The sequence below is a fragment of the Chelonia mydas genome, chromosome 7, assembly GCF_015237465.2.
Source record: "Chelonia mydas isolate rCheMyd1 chromosome 7, rCheMyd1.pri.v2, whole genome shotgun sequence".
NCBI classification, from domain to species: domain Eukaryota; kingdom Metazoa; phylum Chordata; order Testudines; family Cheloniidae; genus Chelonia; species Chelonia mydas.
The window spans coordinates 21,059,405-21,074,427 of NC_057853.1; the positions used below are offsets into that span (position 1 = coordinate 21,059,405).

The following is a 15,023-nucleotide window of genomic DNA, read 5'->3' on the forward strand; positions in this document are numbered from 1 at the left end:
TAACAATTGAGAATTTTATTCTCTACTCTTAGTGTTGCTACACATACAAGATAATCCAACTAAGTAAAAAGTACATCTGGTCAAGAAATGTGTCCCCTCCCCGAAGTAGAGCACTGACAAAATGAAAAATCCAGTTATCAAAATCTTCTGTTGGAATTTTTGGGGTTTTGCAGAAAAAGAAAAAACAAACAATTTTGAATGAAAAAAAAATGTCCTTGCCCACTGCCAGAAGTTTTTTTTAAATAAACAAAAAATGAAGTGTTCAAGGAAAGTAGACTTTCCACCAACTTGCAACTTGTCAAAACACATTTTCCATTTAAAAATTTGACTGAAATTTTTCAGCCAGTCCCACTTAAATATCAGACAATATTTTTTAAAACAAACAGTTATCCTTCTAAAGTCACAGTAAGATACTTCAAACTGTATCTGTTAGAAAAACCTTGGCCTTTTCCTCATGACAAACACAGCTTAGCTTGTGAAACTATGACAGAGGTAACTACCTGTTCAAGTGTTACTAATGACAAATTACAATACTCAAGCTGTAATTACAGTCAAAGTCAAAGACTAGGTTGCACAAACTAATTTATTTTCATATTTACATGCGCTATAATTACTACCATTTCTGCATTTGGAGACATTTCTTCCAGTTATTAGTAAAATGTGCAGCTTTGGTGTTTATTCACTGCTTCAAGAGACATGATGCACATACAGACACAACCTTAATTATAAAGCAGACACAGACCAGATATTGTTTTGGTTAACAGCACGCTGAGTAATATAGTTGAATTTGTTTCCAGTTACAAATAACTTTGTAGATTTACTAATATGAAAGTGCAACATGAAAGGAAAATGTTTTGAGAAGCATCTAATAAGGAAATAAATGCATCTCCATTACTATCAATGCTATAGTGTCTGAACTTAAATCAGATACTACAGTGACTGGCATCCATAACCAACCCCTAAGCTAGACGTAGCCTAGATTGATTTGCTTTGAAAATTGAACTTAAATATAACAAACCAGACAAGGGGGTTACTCTCCTGTGAACTACTGCTGAAGGTCAAGAGTGCTATCATGAATGAGAGTATACCAATAATCTACTTGCATGGCCCCTGATCAGAACACAGGATACTGGGCTAGATGGACCACTGGTCTGACACAGTATGGCCTTATATGTTGGATGAATGCTGCCACTGCAACGGAGCTGGAATATAAGTAAGCTTTCTCAGGTAAGTTTCAGGCTAAGGTGTCTAGTATTTCACTTTTTTGCCATTACATGAGACCACATTGCTTTTTTTAAAAAAAGCAGACTACATCAACTTACCAAAGGAAACTCAAGACAAACATGAATAGAGGCTTGTCTGGACAGGCTTTTCTGCCATCAAAACAAGGAAAATACTTTTTAGATCCCGTGCTTACAGAGAATATGAAAAGAAGGTACCTAGTACTTAGAATCCTTTGTTTACCTGGCATGAGCCGGGACAGGCCTATTTGACCCATATTCCCAGACTATGCTGAAATCTTTGGTTGCTCGTATTAATGCAGTCATGTCTGTAATTTATCTGTAATATGCTCCAGCAGTGAAGTGCAGCATTCTATTGTAGGATACCTAGTACTTGATAGGAATAGGAGCTACAGACATGTCAACAAAAGGGGAGGATTTAGCAGGTACCCAATTCAATTCTCTGGGGGAATCAGGCTTCATCAAAACCTTTAATTCATTCTAGGTGTAGTTCTGTAATCTAGCAGAGCACAAGTGAAGCTCCCAAACCTGCCACTAGAGTATTTTGACAATACTACAGTGACTCACAATCCCCACTTGCCATGTCTTTCATGATGCTTCCTGACATACAGCATGCCTGAGAGATCCTGGCTATGAGGGATGAGGATCCTGATGCTGGAAAGAAGGGCCTGCTGAGGATATTATGCTGCTGGTCTGATATTTCCTCTCCTGAGAGGCTCAGGAGCTGCCATGCAACATCCAAACTCCAGGAAAGTAAAACACAAAGCTTGTTAGAGGAAAATGCTGTTGCAGAGACTGGCACACCAGTCCTGGTGATAATTAGGTTGAAGACCAACAAGCCCATTAACACCACGCTCAGGAGAATGACTGAGTTTTTATTTCTCGAATCCTAATTCTTTTACACAATCACATTTGATGCAAGCCTGATATCTTTAAAGCAGAGATCAGAATGGCAGCAAGGTTTCACTGTAAGCAAAAGAGAAGTGCCACTGATGAATTGCTACAAGCAGAATGTTCCTTGTGAGCAGATTGATACCATTTTTAAACATTCCTCTTTGAACAAGCTATTTATTGTATGCTTCTCAACCTCTTCAGTTAATACGTAGAGGCTAACTATACAAGTATTGGCCATAGTTTATTATGGCTCCAATTAAATAGTTTATAATAGATTGATAAGCATGTTAGACATAGGTAAGAGGTTTATAAACAGCGTGCTTGTACGTTAGATCTTAATAGGTTGCTTATGACTAGAGTCCACCAGGACAATGAATCATTAATAATTAACCTTTTATAAACTATAAATAAAATCATAATGTAATATGTGACCTGAGTAATTTATGCTGTCATTTACTGCTTATCAAATCATGATATTTAAGAGTAGTAACTTCTGGAATCTGTTTCTTCTGCTTGCTCCTCCATTCTTACATCTTCTGTCTGGTTGTAAATTGGAATTTATATTGCCACTCAGTTCATCCAAGCACATGTTCCACACAAAGCAATGTATAATTTCATTGGTCCTCTTTTAAGCTGTTACAACTGAGTGATCCAAAGCACAGATAACCCCTGCACATGTGGTATCCATGTAAGGCTGCCAAGACAAGACTCATGCTCAGTATGTTTCTAGTACATACTTTGCAATCATCACTTCAGCAGTGATCTAAACTCTCAAGTAGGGTTGGGCTTGGGCAATTTTGATATGGGAGAAATGAAAAAGAAAGGTCAGAGTTCTGCAGGTAGATGGTACTGTTAAATTCAGTAGACCATCCTATTTTTGAATTAATAATAGCTAGGGCTTTATGGCATTTGTGGGCACTGTAGTGTGCTTCTCACCCCCACAGTCAATCCCAAGTGATAAGAAAACCAAGAACTGTTAGTATTCTAGCACCTTTTGCAACAAATGTTGATGCTAAAAAACTAGTCAAATTCCTTATAGCATATATTTTATATACTCAACATTTCTGCAGTTTTCAATTGCCAAAGTTATGCTTAGTTCTTCCTCCTGAAGTGCACACAGTTCCTGGTACCAAATTGATGTCTTCTTCTCCACTAAACTTTGCATACTAAAGAGTGGTCCTTCCATGTACACAGACTGAGTAATAAATATGATTGCATCTGTAACTGCTTAAGAAAAATCTTCCAGAAGTGTCAAGAGACCTAGTTCACTGGCTCCTAAACAAGCTTAAGATACACAACCCCTTCTACCCAGGACAGGTGCCATATAAATGTAATGTATCTTGATCAAAGTATTTGACACATCATATGCAATTGTTCATTTATTGAACTTTAAATGTCATGATATACCATAGATTAAATAGTTAAAAACTATATAAGACAGTGTTCAAAATAGTCTTTCAAAACATCTTTGGACAAAACTGAAGCACCAAATTCAAGCACACACTTCCCCAAATTAACATGAGAACAAGGGGGAACAGTTTCAAGCTGCTGACTATACAGGACCTACACAGGGCATGATAGCACAAGTCACTGTTCTCTGCTGCTAAATATAATTTAAAGTAGTAGTAAGTTGTTCATTAAAGTCCATAAAGTGGATTCTAGTGCCTAGTGGTGTAGCCATTTCTCTAGCTACTGTATTAATGGAACAGATAACATGGGGAGAGAAGACCATAATCGAGACTCCAATTTTATTAGATAGGCCAGAACTGTAGGTTAGATTACTTTTACATGATGTAGTATTTTACACATTGGTGTGGAAACTAAACTTGACACTGTCAGCACTGATTAGGCTCACAGACTGCAAGGACAAACAAGTTTTAGGAGCTTTTTCAATATACTTCCGCTCTGACCCACAAGATTCCTACTATTAAAATCCTGTGATTCAGGAAGATATTACTAGTTATGGTAGCAAAGCAACTATGAAGTAAGAAAAGATCACAAAATTCTCTCACCTGTAACTTATTTGGTACTTGAGCCAGGTCTTTAGAGGTTAAATGCGAGTGCATTAGCTGCACTGCCTAGCATCTGTATTTGATTTATGACCTTTTTTTAAAACTAAGTCAAGAACAGCATTAAAATCCATGTTAGTCACTGCAAACACAAAAAAGTGACCCAACATGAATTGTAAAATGAGCTGCTGGCAAGAGTAATACAATTATACAGTCATCCTTATAACTAAAAAGAAAAGGTATATCTAAAGCATTCATACAAAAAACACTGGAACCCAATGAGTTAACTTTAAATTAATTATGCAACTCAAAAGCTCCTTCAGAAGGAAGCTCAGTTTTTGACCATACAAAGAAGTTTCCTAAGTTTGCAAGGTAAGTCATCAGTTGTAGCTCACCTCAGAATGGGGCTCTGAGCCAAAACTTCAAAAAAGCACTTACGTGCCACTTCCAAGCAAGTCAGGATTTATAGTTTGCGTTTTCCCTGCTGTTGTATTCTTTCTATTGCCAACATTATCTACTGAGGAAGCTTAAGAAATGCATCATTTCTAGCTGTAATAGGTTTGATGCTACTGCTGCTTTCATTTATTTTACTCAAGTGTATTTCACATTTAAGCCTTCCAAAGAGAAAAATGTACATGACAAGAGAAAGATAAAAACAGCAGGGTTTAGCCTCAGCATCCTGCCTGAGTGACATCTTTTCCAGAAGATTTTGTAATTTCCATTGTAGTGAACACCTGTAAAAAAACAAAAACAAAAACAAACAAAAACAATGACTTTTTGGATTTATTAATGCTTTATGCAGTAGTCTAAATGGCTGTTGGTTGCCCCTTTAGTATACCACAAGCTAGGTTTCTACAAATGTTTAAATGGGAAGACAAGATGCAGACTGCATAATTACTTATTTACAAGAAATGTCACGCTTTGTATATTAAAAGGCCAAAGTAACATTGGACTTCCATCAAAATATAAAATAAAATGTTTAATGTGATGACATTTTAGATTTAAGTCACCCTGGGTCTATTCTCTTCCTGCACATGGGTAACTTCCCTCAATATTAAGTATTAACTAACTCTTGGTTCGAAAAAGTTGAAGTATCCCCCTTACCTCTGCACATGTTGGATGTATACCTATTGTTTCATCAAGTAATTCTTTCGTGAGACCACATTTTATTGCTGCACCAAAACCTTGGGTAATTTCTCCAGCATTGGGTCCAAGAACATGAAATCCTATTACACGGTTCTTTAAAGAAAAAAAATTAGGTCAGAGCAAAATAGGTTTTGTATTGGTGAAGTTTCATATTCATATTTGAAGAGTGACTTCCCGTTCATTGAAGATTTGTCTTGAAATGAATGGAGTCAACAGTACACTTGGCACAGATGCTCTGAGGCATCTATAAGCATCAGTTAAGTCAGTAAATGAAAGCTTCAAGTTCATTTCCAGTCAAATTAACCACTGGGGGTGGGGGTGGGGGGGATTCATTAGCAATACACAGAATGCATTTTAGAATTACTACATCAAGCATCGTAATTCAGAAATACAGCTCAAGATTAAACATACTCCGTCTACACCATGCAGCTTTTAGCGACATGGCTGCGTTGCTACAGCTGTGCGACTAAAAGGTGCGCAGTGTAGCTGCCGTTTGTCAGTAGGAGAGAGCTCTCCTGCCGACAAAGTGCTGTTCACATTGGCACTTGTCAACAAAACTTGTGTCTTTTGGGAGGGTGTTTTACTAACACCTTTGACCGACAAAAGGTTTGTCTTTCACTTGCCAATGTAGACAAAGCCTAATTCTGTGCCAGCTGGCTCTCATTATTTTAGAGCAGTAGTTAACCTTTACTGCAGCCTGCACCCCTTTGGTTCTCAAAATATGTTCTTGCACCCCTTACCAAATATTGTTGAAGTAGGTCAGTTCTTTAAACCTAGATATATTTTTGTTTGTATATTATGGTAATCGTTAAAAAAGGTATAATGTTAATAAATACATAGGTTTGATGAAACAAAGTAGTTGTACTTACGTGCCTGTCCTTAATTTGTGTTTTCGATGATTTACCTTCTAAAAAAATCTGGCATGTCTTGCACCCCCAGAGGGGGCATCTTGCACCCCCAGAGGCTGCATGCACCCCAGGTTAAGAACCACTGTTCTAGAGACATACAGTGCATTCAGATTGCTGCTGATGTGTGAAATAGTACTGTGTTTCTTTATATGAAGGCAGAATTTAAATACCTACTCATGATGCCTGCAAAAGTTCTATTTAGAAAACTTTGGCTATTTCTCTTCCCCTCTTGTTACTGATGCGAGTTATGTCTATTGTAAGTTTGAGTTTATCAACTTAACTGGTTTCTGAAGTTACCGCTGGCTGCAGTGGCAAATGAGGTTGCAGACAAGAATAACTTGTAGGCAATAGTAAACTGGCAATTATCTTTAAGCAACAAAAATTCTGTATGTATTTCCCTTGTGTATTTTATTAAATATAAATGACTCAGCAACAGGATTGTTTCAAAGTAGAATGTTTGAGTATATTTCCCATGAAGTGTCAGCGTTAGCAGTTATCGCCACACTGAGTCTGGCTACAATACTTAAGGCAGGATACTAAATACCTCATAATACAATATTAATTGTACGCGAACATCCATTTACTTTGCGTTTCAAAAGAGGTATCTGAAATTTACACTAGGTACTCCCTTCCCCAGGTGTTTTTATATAGTTTCTACAGTAAAGTTCTAATGCTCGGTGATACAGTCTTATAAACAAATTAGATCTTCATTGAATAATCCAGGAAGAGGATAAGAAAAATACAAGCTCACTTCCCCTCAATCATGTAGCTCAGGGGTGGGCAAACTTTGTGGCCCAAGGGCCACACTGGGGTGTGAAACTGTATGGAGGGCCAGGTAGGGAAGGCTGTGCCTCCCTGAACAGCCTGGCCCCTGCCCCCATCTGCCCCTCCCACTTCCCGCCCCCCTCAGAACCCCAAACCCACGCCCCCCAGCTCCTTTTCCCCTGACTGCTCCCCCACCCCGGGACCCTGCCCCCATCCACTCCACTCCCCCCCCCCCGACTGCCCTGCCCCGACAGGCTCCCTGGGACTCCCACACCCTATCCAACCACCTGCTCCCTGTCTGCCCCCTGGGACCTCCTACCCTTATCCAACCCCCCCACCCCCACCTTACCATGCCGCTCAGAGTGGTGGGAGCTTGCAGCCCTGCTGCCCAGTTGGAGCCAGCTGTGCTGCCTGCGCAGTGGCAGGGGGACGGGCCGGGGGCTAGCCTCCCTGGCCAGGAGCTCAAGGGCCAGGCAGGACAGTCCCACGGGCCATAGTTTGGCCACCTCTGATATAGCTAGATACAATATAGTATTTAGAAACAGTGTTTCTGCTCCCAACCACCAGTCATTTTTATGCCAAAATTATCTTCCCCGCTTGAGTATTTTATATATTTCTCCAAAAAGGTCTTCAGGGTTGGGTCTGTTATGTATTAGAAGGTACCAAGTATTGTTGCAGCTAAAAGCATATTGGGCATATGACAAAATCCTGTTTTTCCTATTAAAAATGTATAGCGCAGAGTTTTATAACCAGAAGCAAGTTTTCTACCCTCAAAAAGAGACAGAAACTGAACAGAAAGGGGTATACTTCCTTAAAAAAGTGAGAGACTTAAGAATATGCAAGTTTAAACACGGCACAAAAATGTATGCAACACAAGGTCACTTAAAGAAAAGGAGTACTTGTGGCATCTTAGAGACTAACAAATTTATTTGAGCATAAGCTTTCGTGAGCTACAGCTCACTTCATCGGATGCTCACGAAAGCTTATGCTCAAATAAATTTGTTAGTCTAAGGTGCCACAAGTACTCCTTTTCTTTTTGCGGATACAGACTAACACGGCTGCTACTCTGAAAGGTCACTTAACTGGAACTGAATGAAACGTGAATTTCTGAAGTACCAGAAATAAGGCACAACCACCTCCCAAAACTCACTCTAGAGAAAAATCCAAAAACAACTATACCAATCCACCCCCAAATGAATGTTATCAAATTGAGACAAGTTTCATAAGGCATTAATCTGGTGCCAACTACCAACTGCTCAATCTGCTCGACACACCCAAATGTTACCTGGTGGATCAAAAGAACATGTTTAAGTTCTTAATAAAATGTACTTGGATTCTGCATTAATTGAACGTGTGTCTGGAATTGGCCATAAACTGAGACTCTGGCCTCAAGTCAATCACTAAATATATGTTCTTGAGTCTGTAGCCTAGAATTTTACTTCTGAGGTTAACACATGCTCACAGTGGAGACAAATTCCAAATTTATAATACATACATTGTCATGTTTATTGCAGATTATCTTTGCATAGCAAGTATTGTTGTCTCTGCTGGGTACTGTCCATTCAAGAGGCCAAAACAAAGTGTGATACACCTGCAAGGAGCAAGAGGAAGTAGTGTTAAGACTAAATTTAAATTATTTTAATATAGTCTATTTATAAGCTTCCTAGTTTGTAACCAAACCTCTAACCTACTAGCTACCCATTTCTCGTTAATATTTGATGGCACTACTCTCCAGTTTCTAACTGGATTTAGTGCTCCATCCACTCCCCATCTTCCAAATCAAAGAGTTTATATGCAGGGCTAGTAGCATTACCTATTGAGTTTGCCTGACATTTCCCAAAATATCCTGTTTTCCAGTTGCTTATAACCAACTATTTGGGCAGGAGTTTTCCATGCTGGGTGTTAGCCTCAGGCTGAACATTTTGGGACAATTTCAGTTAAACTAGTTCAGCCACTTCTGAGGACAAGGGTGTCTTTGGAAAGCACCAGTGGTTTCCCATGCTTTAGAGTAAGTATGGCCTGCGTGTTAGGGATGCAGGGAGTCTGTCTCTTCTGTGCTCTCAATGACCCCCTCTGGCTGACACCCTGGCAGTGTGGAAGTCCCCTCTGTCTGAGTCAGATGGCATAAAAACTGGACTTATGACATTATGGGGAAGAACTGAGGCAGAGACTATAACTGGCTGGGCAAGGAGGAAAGGTCTGGGAGCTGGGGAGGAAAGATGGGCAGAACAGGAAACCAATGGGTGTGTAGGGAAACTAGGACTGGGAGAGGTGGAGACTGAAAACATGAGTGGGCAACCAGAGGCTTTGGGGGGGGGAGGGAAGAGAAGGGAAGGGAGAAGAGACAATGACAGATCAAGTAGTGTGGAAGAACTGGGACAGGCAATTAGGATTTACTGGGCAAGGAGACTAATAGCAGAAGCCAGTGGTGGGGAAAAGACTAGAACAGGTTGGAAGGGAAAGGGCAGAAGACGGCGCCTGCTAGGGGACACTGCCCTCCAGAGCCTCAAATGGAACCCAATATCCCAGAGTCGCACTATTTCTTTATCTGTGTAATCCATGGGCAAAGTGTCCCACCCCTCTGTAGTGCTGGTCCACAGAGGATTACAACCTAATACTGCTATCAGTTACTCAGTTAGCTCAAAGAAAAGGAGTACTTGTGGCACCTTAGAGACTAACCAATTTATTTGAGCATGAGCTTTCATGAGCTACAGCTCACTTCATCGGATGCATACTGTGGAAACTGCAGAAGTAAGGTGCCACAAGTACTCCTTTTCTTTTTGCGAATACAGACTAACACAGCTGTCACTCTGAAACCTGTCAGTTAGCTCAAGTGGCAGAGGTCTATACGTTCCAATCCTGCTGCTGAACCATGTGGGTTTGGTGCACATGATGGGATTTCAGTTTTCGTTTTTCCTTTTAAGGAGGATAGGAAATTTTACTTTAGAAGAACAGTGAAGTTGCAAAGTCAAGCTCTTAAAAAAAAAAAAAAAAAAAAAAAGGAAATAGAAAAGGCTGCCTGTGTGTCTTTAAATTCACTACCCTTATGCATATGCGTTATGATAGTCTGATCATATAATTCAAGACTATTTTTCCTACAGAACTTCTGCTTATTCTGTGCAGTAATGGCTATTGCTCACTTAATGAGCATCCATCAAATATTTGATCTTCATTGTTCAACGCATATCCCCACGTCTCATTCACTACACATTAGTCAAACCTTATTCTGAAGACTGAATTATTAAATTTCCTCATAAGTTTTTCTATGGTGCTCATCACCACAGTGAGTGCTTCACACACATTGATCTCATAGGCATGTTGTGAAAATAAACTCAGTGGTATAGTCCTTTTTTCAGCACTCCCATCTCACTCACTCACTCATTCCAACTGTTGCCACCAATGAGGCAGGGATCTTACAGACTAGTCTTTCACTGCATAACCCTTATTCAGCTCCACAACCATCCACTCTATCCACTGAATAAGACTGGAATTGTGTGGAAAAAGTACATGATCATGTACTTCAAGACTGCATATACATGATAAAGGAGCTGAATTATGGTTGCACAGGTAACTAATTCTGGCATTTTCTAACTTTTGAACACTTTACTGTGAAACCTTGATATTCTTAACATAGTTTAAGAGTAATAAAAAAAATAAGCTTGGCCATCGCGATGCTTTGTTTAGCATTCCAATTAAAAACAGTTATAAGTTTATTTTTTGGTGTTTTGTAAGTTTATCTTCACTAGTTTCTGTTTGGTGCCAGCTGCCTAAGATGCTCTGGTTGCCGCATATGCAATTAAAATACTGTATTTTACTTAAGAACAGCCATAATGGGTCAGACCAATGGTCCATCTAGCCCAATATCCTGTCTTCCGACAGCGGTCAATGCCAGGTGCCCTAGAGGGAATGAACAGAACAGGTAATCAAGTGATCCATTCCCTGTCACTCATTCCAGCTTCTGGCAAACAGAGACTAGGGACACCATCCCTACTCATCCTGGCTAACAGCCATTGATGGACCTATCCTCCATGAACTTATCTACTTCTTTTTTGAACCCTGTTATAGTTTTGGCCTTCACAACATCCTCTGGCAAAGAGTTCCACAGGTTGACTGTGTGTTGTGTGAAGAAATACTTCCTTTTGTTTTAATTTCATTCGGTGATCCCTAATTCTTGTGTTATGAGGAGGAGTAAATAACACTTATTTACTTTCTCCACACCAGTCATGATTTTAATAAACCTCAAATCATAACCCCCCCCTTAGTCATCTCTTTTCCAAGCTGAAGAGTCCAGTTTTATTAATCTCTCCTAATATGGAAGCTGTTCCATGCCCCTAATAATTTTTGTTGTTCTTTTCTGAACCTTTTCCAATATATCGGTTTTGAGATGGGGCGACCACATCTGCATGTAATATTCAAGATGTGGGCATACGATGGATTTATATAGAGGTAATATGATATTTTCTGTCTTATTATCTATCCCTTTAAGGATTCCCTACATTCTGTTTGCTTTTTTGACTGCCGCTGCACATTGACTGGATGTTTTCAGAGAACTATCCACAATGACTTCAAGATCTTGAGTTGTAATAGTTAATTTAGATTACATCATTTTCTATGTACAGTTGGGATTATGTTTTCCAATGTATATTACTTTGCATTTGTCAACACCGAATTTCATCTGCCATTTTGTTGTCCAGTCACCCAGTTTTGAGAGATTATTTTGTAGCTCTTCGCAGACTGCCTGGGACTTATCTTTTTTTTTTTTTTCTTTTCTTCTTTTTTGGGGGGTGGGGAGGAGGGGAAGAGAAGAGAGAAAGAGGGAAGAGGAGGAGAACAATAATGGAAAATTAATACTGATTCCCTACCTGGGATCTCAGATATGTTTTGTATGCTTCAGAATGCCAATGCACCATTGCCTGAATTGCACTAGCCCCCAGACCAACTGGGCTGAGGCTGTTGCTGCCGTGATCCTGAGTGAGTGGGAACCAAATTCATGTGCTGGGAGCCCCAACCTCACCAGTCCCCATCTTAAAACTGTAACAAACTGGTATGTTGTGAGGGCACTCCCATCAGTGTGAATAAAGAGGGGCCCATCCCTCTCTGGTCTTATTACCATGTATGCCCTCACAGCCCCCATCAAGTAGATCCTGGGCTTGCCACCCTCCTTTAGAGCTCTCCCCCCCCCCCTCTCTCTCTCTCTCTCACACACAATTTGAATTGCATATGCAGCATCCTAAGTATTTTAGTCAGCTGGCACTAAAATTATAGTAACTTCCAAGTTAGTGCTGAATTGTAAAACAGAAACTAGTAGAAACAGAGTGCCACATAGCAGCTCCAAATAGAGAGTATAAGATGGTGCAAAACTGGTTGGAAAACCACTAACAGAGAGTGGTTATCAGTGGCTGAGTCATGCTGGAAGGGTATAACAAGTGGGGTCCTACAGGGATCAGTTCTGGGTCTGCTTCTGTTCAATATCTTCATCAATGATTTAGATAATGGCATATAGAGTACACTTATCAAGTTTGTGGATAATACCAAGCTGGGAGGGGTTGCAAATGCTTTGGAGGATAGGATTAAAATTCAAAATGATCTGGACAAACTGGAGAAATGGTCTGAGGTAAATAGGATGAAATTCAATAAGAACAAATGCAAAGTACTGCACTTAGGAAGAAACAAAATCAGTTGCACACTTACAAAATGGGAAATGACTGCCTAGGAAGGAGTACTGTGGAAAGAGATCTGGGGCATAATAGTGGACCACAAGCTAAATATGAGTCAGCGTAATGCTGTTGCAAAAAAAGTAAAAACATTCTGGGATGTATTAGCAGGAGTGTTGTAAGTGATTCTTCCACTCTACTAAGGTCTCAACTGGAGTATTGTGTCCAGTTCTGGACACCACATTTCAGAAAGGATATGGACAAATTGGAGGGAGTCCAGGGACGAGCAGCAACAATGATTAAAGGTCTAGAAAACATGACCTATGAAGGAAGATTGAAAAAAATTGGGGTTGTTTAATCTGGAAAAGAGAAGACAGAGGGGACATGAAAACAGTTTTCAAGTATGTAAAAGATTGTTACAAGGAGGAGGAAGAAAAATTGTTTTTCTTAACCTCTGAGGATAGGACAAGAAGCAACGGGCTTAAATTGCAAGAAGGGAGGTTTAGGTTGGACAGTAGGAAAAACTTAACTATCAGGGTGGTTAAACACTGGAATAAATTGCCTAGAGAGGTTGCGGAATCTCCATCATTGGAGATTTTCAAGAGCAGATTAGACAAATACCTGTCAGGAATGGTCTAGATAATCAGCCCTGCCATGAGTGCAGGGGACTGGACTAGATGACCTCTCAAGGTCCCTTCCAGTTCTATGATTCTATACATCAAAGGGAAACACTTGGCACTACAAGCATAAATTCCAGAGTTGAGTCTACAAAAACAATTCTATTGCAAATACATTTGTGAAAACCTTACTAGGAGGAGGGAGACATAAGGAACTGGAATGAAGATTAAATCAGAGTCTAAAGCCCATGCCAGCAGCCCAAGAATTGGCCAGGGAGGAAAAGTGAAACAGTTTACAAAGGAACAGGGCAAATAAGAGTGAACAGAAAACAGGGGACAACTTAGGACCTCATCACCTAGAATGAACATGCAAAGACTTGTGGTACACAAGGGGATGAATAACTTTTTGGAGTACTGGTTCAAAGAATTTTACAGCGCTGTTCCAGTGAAGTGAAATTACCTTCCCTCATCCAATTTGGATTTCCCAGAACTCCAAGAGCTACATGGAACTATATTCCTAAAGTTAAATGCTTCTGGATTTTTCAGGCACCAGGTGTGTGAGAAAAATCTTTGAATCAGATTTGAACCAACTTCTGTTGGTGAGAGACAAGCTTTGGAAATTGTCAGCCGTCAAAGAAAATACTTGACTAATGCTGTAAGATTACACCGAAGTGTTTAAATAGCAATCTCCTCAATACTTGTAATGTTCATTTAGACCAGTAGCCTCTTGAGAAGATACAATAGCACATTTAAACAGGTAGCTATGAAATGAAGACTTCAGCTTCTCACCTCTACATTTTCCTTTCCATATTCTTCAATGGCTCTCTCTTCAGGTAATCCACAACAGCCATACTCCAAAGGAGTAAACACTGTAGTTGGTACATTGACATAGTCACACTAAAATTAAAAGAATTCAGTTTTCTTTATATTTACATATTCATATGCCTACATAGAGACACATAAAAAAAAGGCGAACAAGCTGCACCACCAAATCATTGTCATAGTAGCACAAGACTCAAGACTCTCAGCCAACACCTGCTAATCTCTTGAGGTAAATACCATGGTGAAAGTGAAATTCATATTTTCACAGAATACGATCTTACCTTTATAAAGCTACCCCCAAAAAGTCTGCGAGCTAGAAGCTTGCCTGCCTGAATTGCAACTGGGGTAAGTTCAAGTTTTCCATCCAAGATATCTCCAATAGCATAGACATGAGGCACACTGGTTTGTTCCTCGTCATTTACAGGTATTTTTCCATTCCTTTTGAAAAAAACCCAACAAAGTGTGGATCAGTACTCTGACCTTACTTTCTCAATTCAGTTAAAGACCTATTCTACCACACGGAGACACTAGAATACTTTCAGGCACTGCTCTAAGAAAAGAAAGTATTTATGCCAGCTCTAGTTAGAATGTAAACTCCTTGGGCCACAGACTATTGCCTTTTCCCTCCCATACAATGCCAAACAGTCAGTACTTAAGGGGCCAGATTTTCACCTCTGCACACAAGTGTAAATCTGAACACCACCACTGACATTGGAGAGAAATCAGGATCTGTCCTTCTATTTGATTATTATATAGCTTGCTGAAATAATAGACATCTCCCTCCTAAGCAAAAGTCTAATCTATCAGCACAGATGACAAGTGAAGTATTAAGAACTATTCAGTCAATGGGCACTGTTGCTTTGTTCATAATGCTAACTTAATCTGGTTAAACCAGAAAACTGAATTTAATGAGGTTCAATCAATCAGAAAAATGAAACATGAGTCAGCCTTATACAAGCAGGTTATT

At 39.7% G+C, this 15,023-nt stretch overlaps 1 protein-coding gene across 1 annotated transcript in view; it reads right to left on the reverse strand.

The window, feature by feature from the left end:
* The window catches only part of TXNRD3 (thioredoxin reductase 3), a 34,777-nt gene continuing 19,754 nt past the window's right edge, over positions 1 to 15,023 (reverse strand). The window contains exons 12-16 of the mRNA XM_037903834.2: positions 14,338 to 14,494; positions 14,024 to 14,131; positions 8,459 to 8,554; positions 5,249 to 5,383; positions 1 to 4,878 (exon numbers count right to left, since the gene is read on the reverse strand). Coding sequence (XP_037759762.1) covers positions 4,816 to 4,878; positions 5,249 to 5,383; positions 8,459 to 8,554; positions 14,024 to 14,131; positions 14,338 to 14,494 — 559 coding nt within the window. The 3' untranslated portion in view covers positions 1 to 4,815. The remainder of the gene's footprint in view (positions 4,879 to 5,248; positions 5,384 to 8,458; positions 8,555 to 14,023; positions 14,132 to 14,337; positions 14,495 to 15,023) is intronic.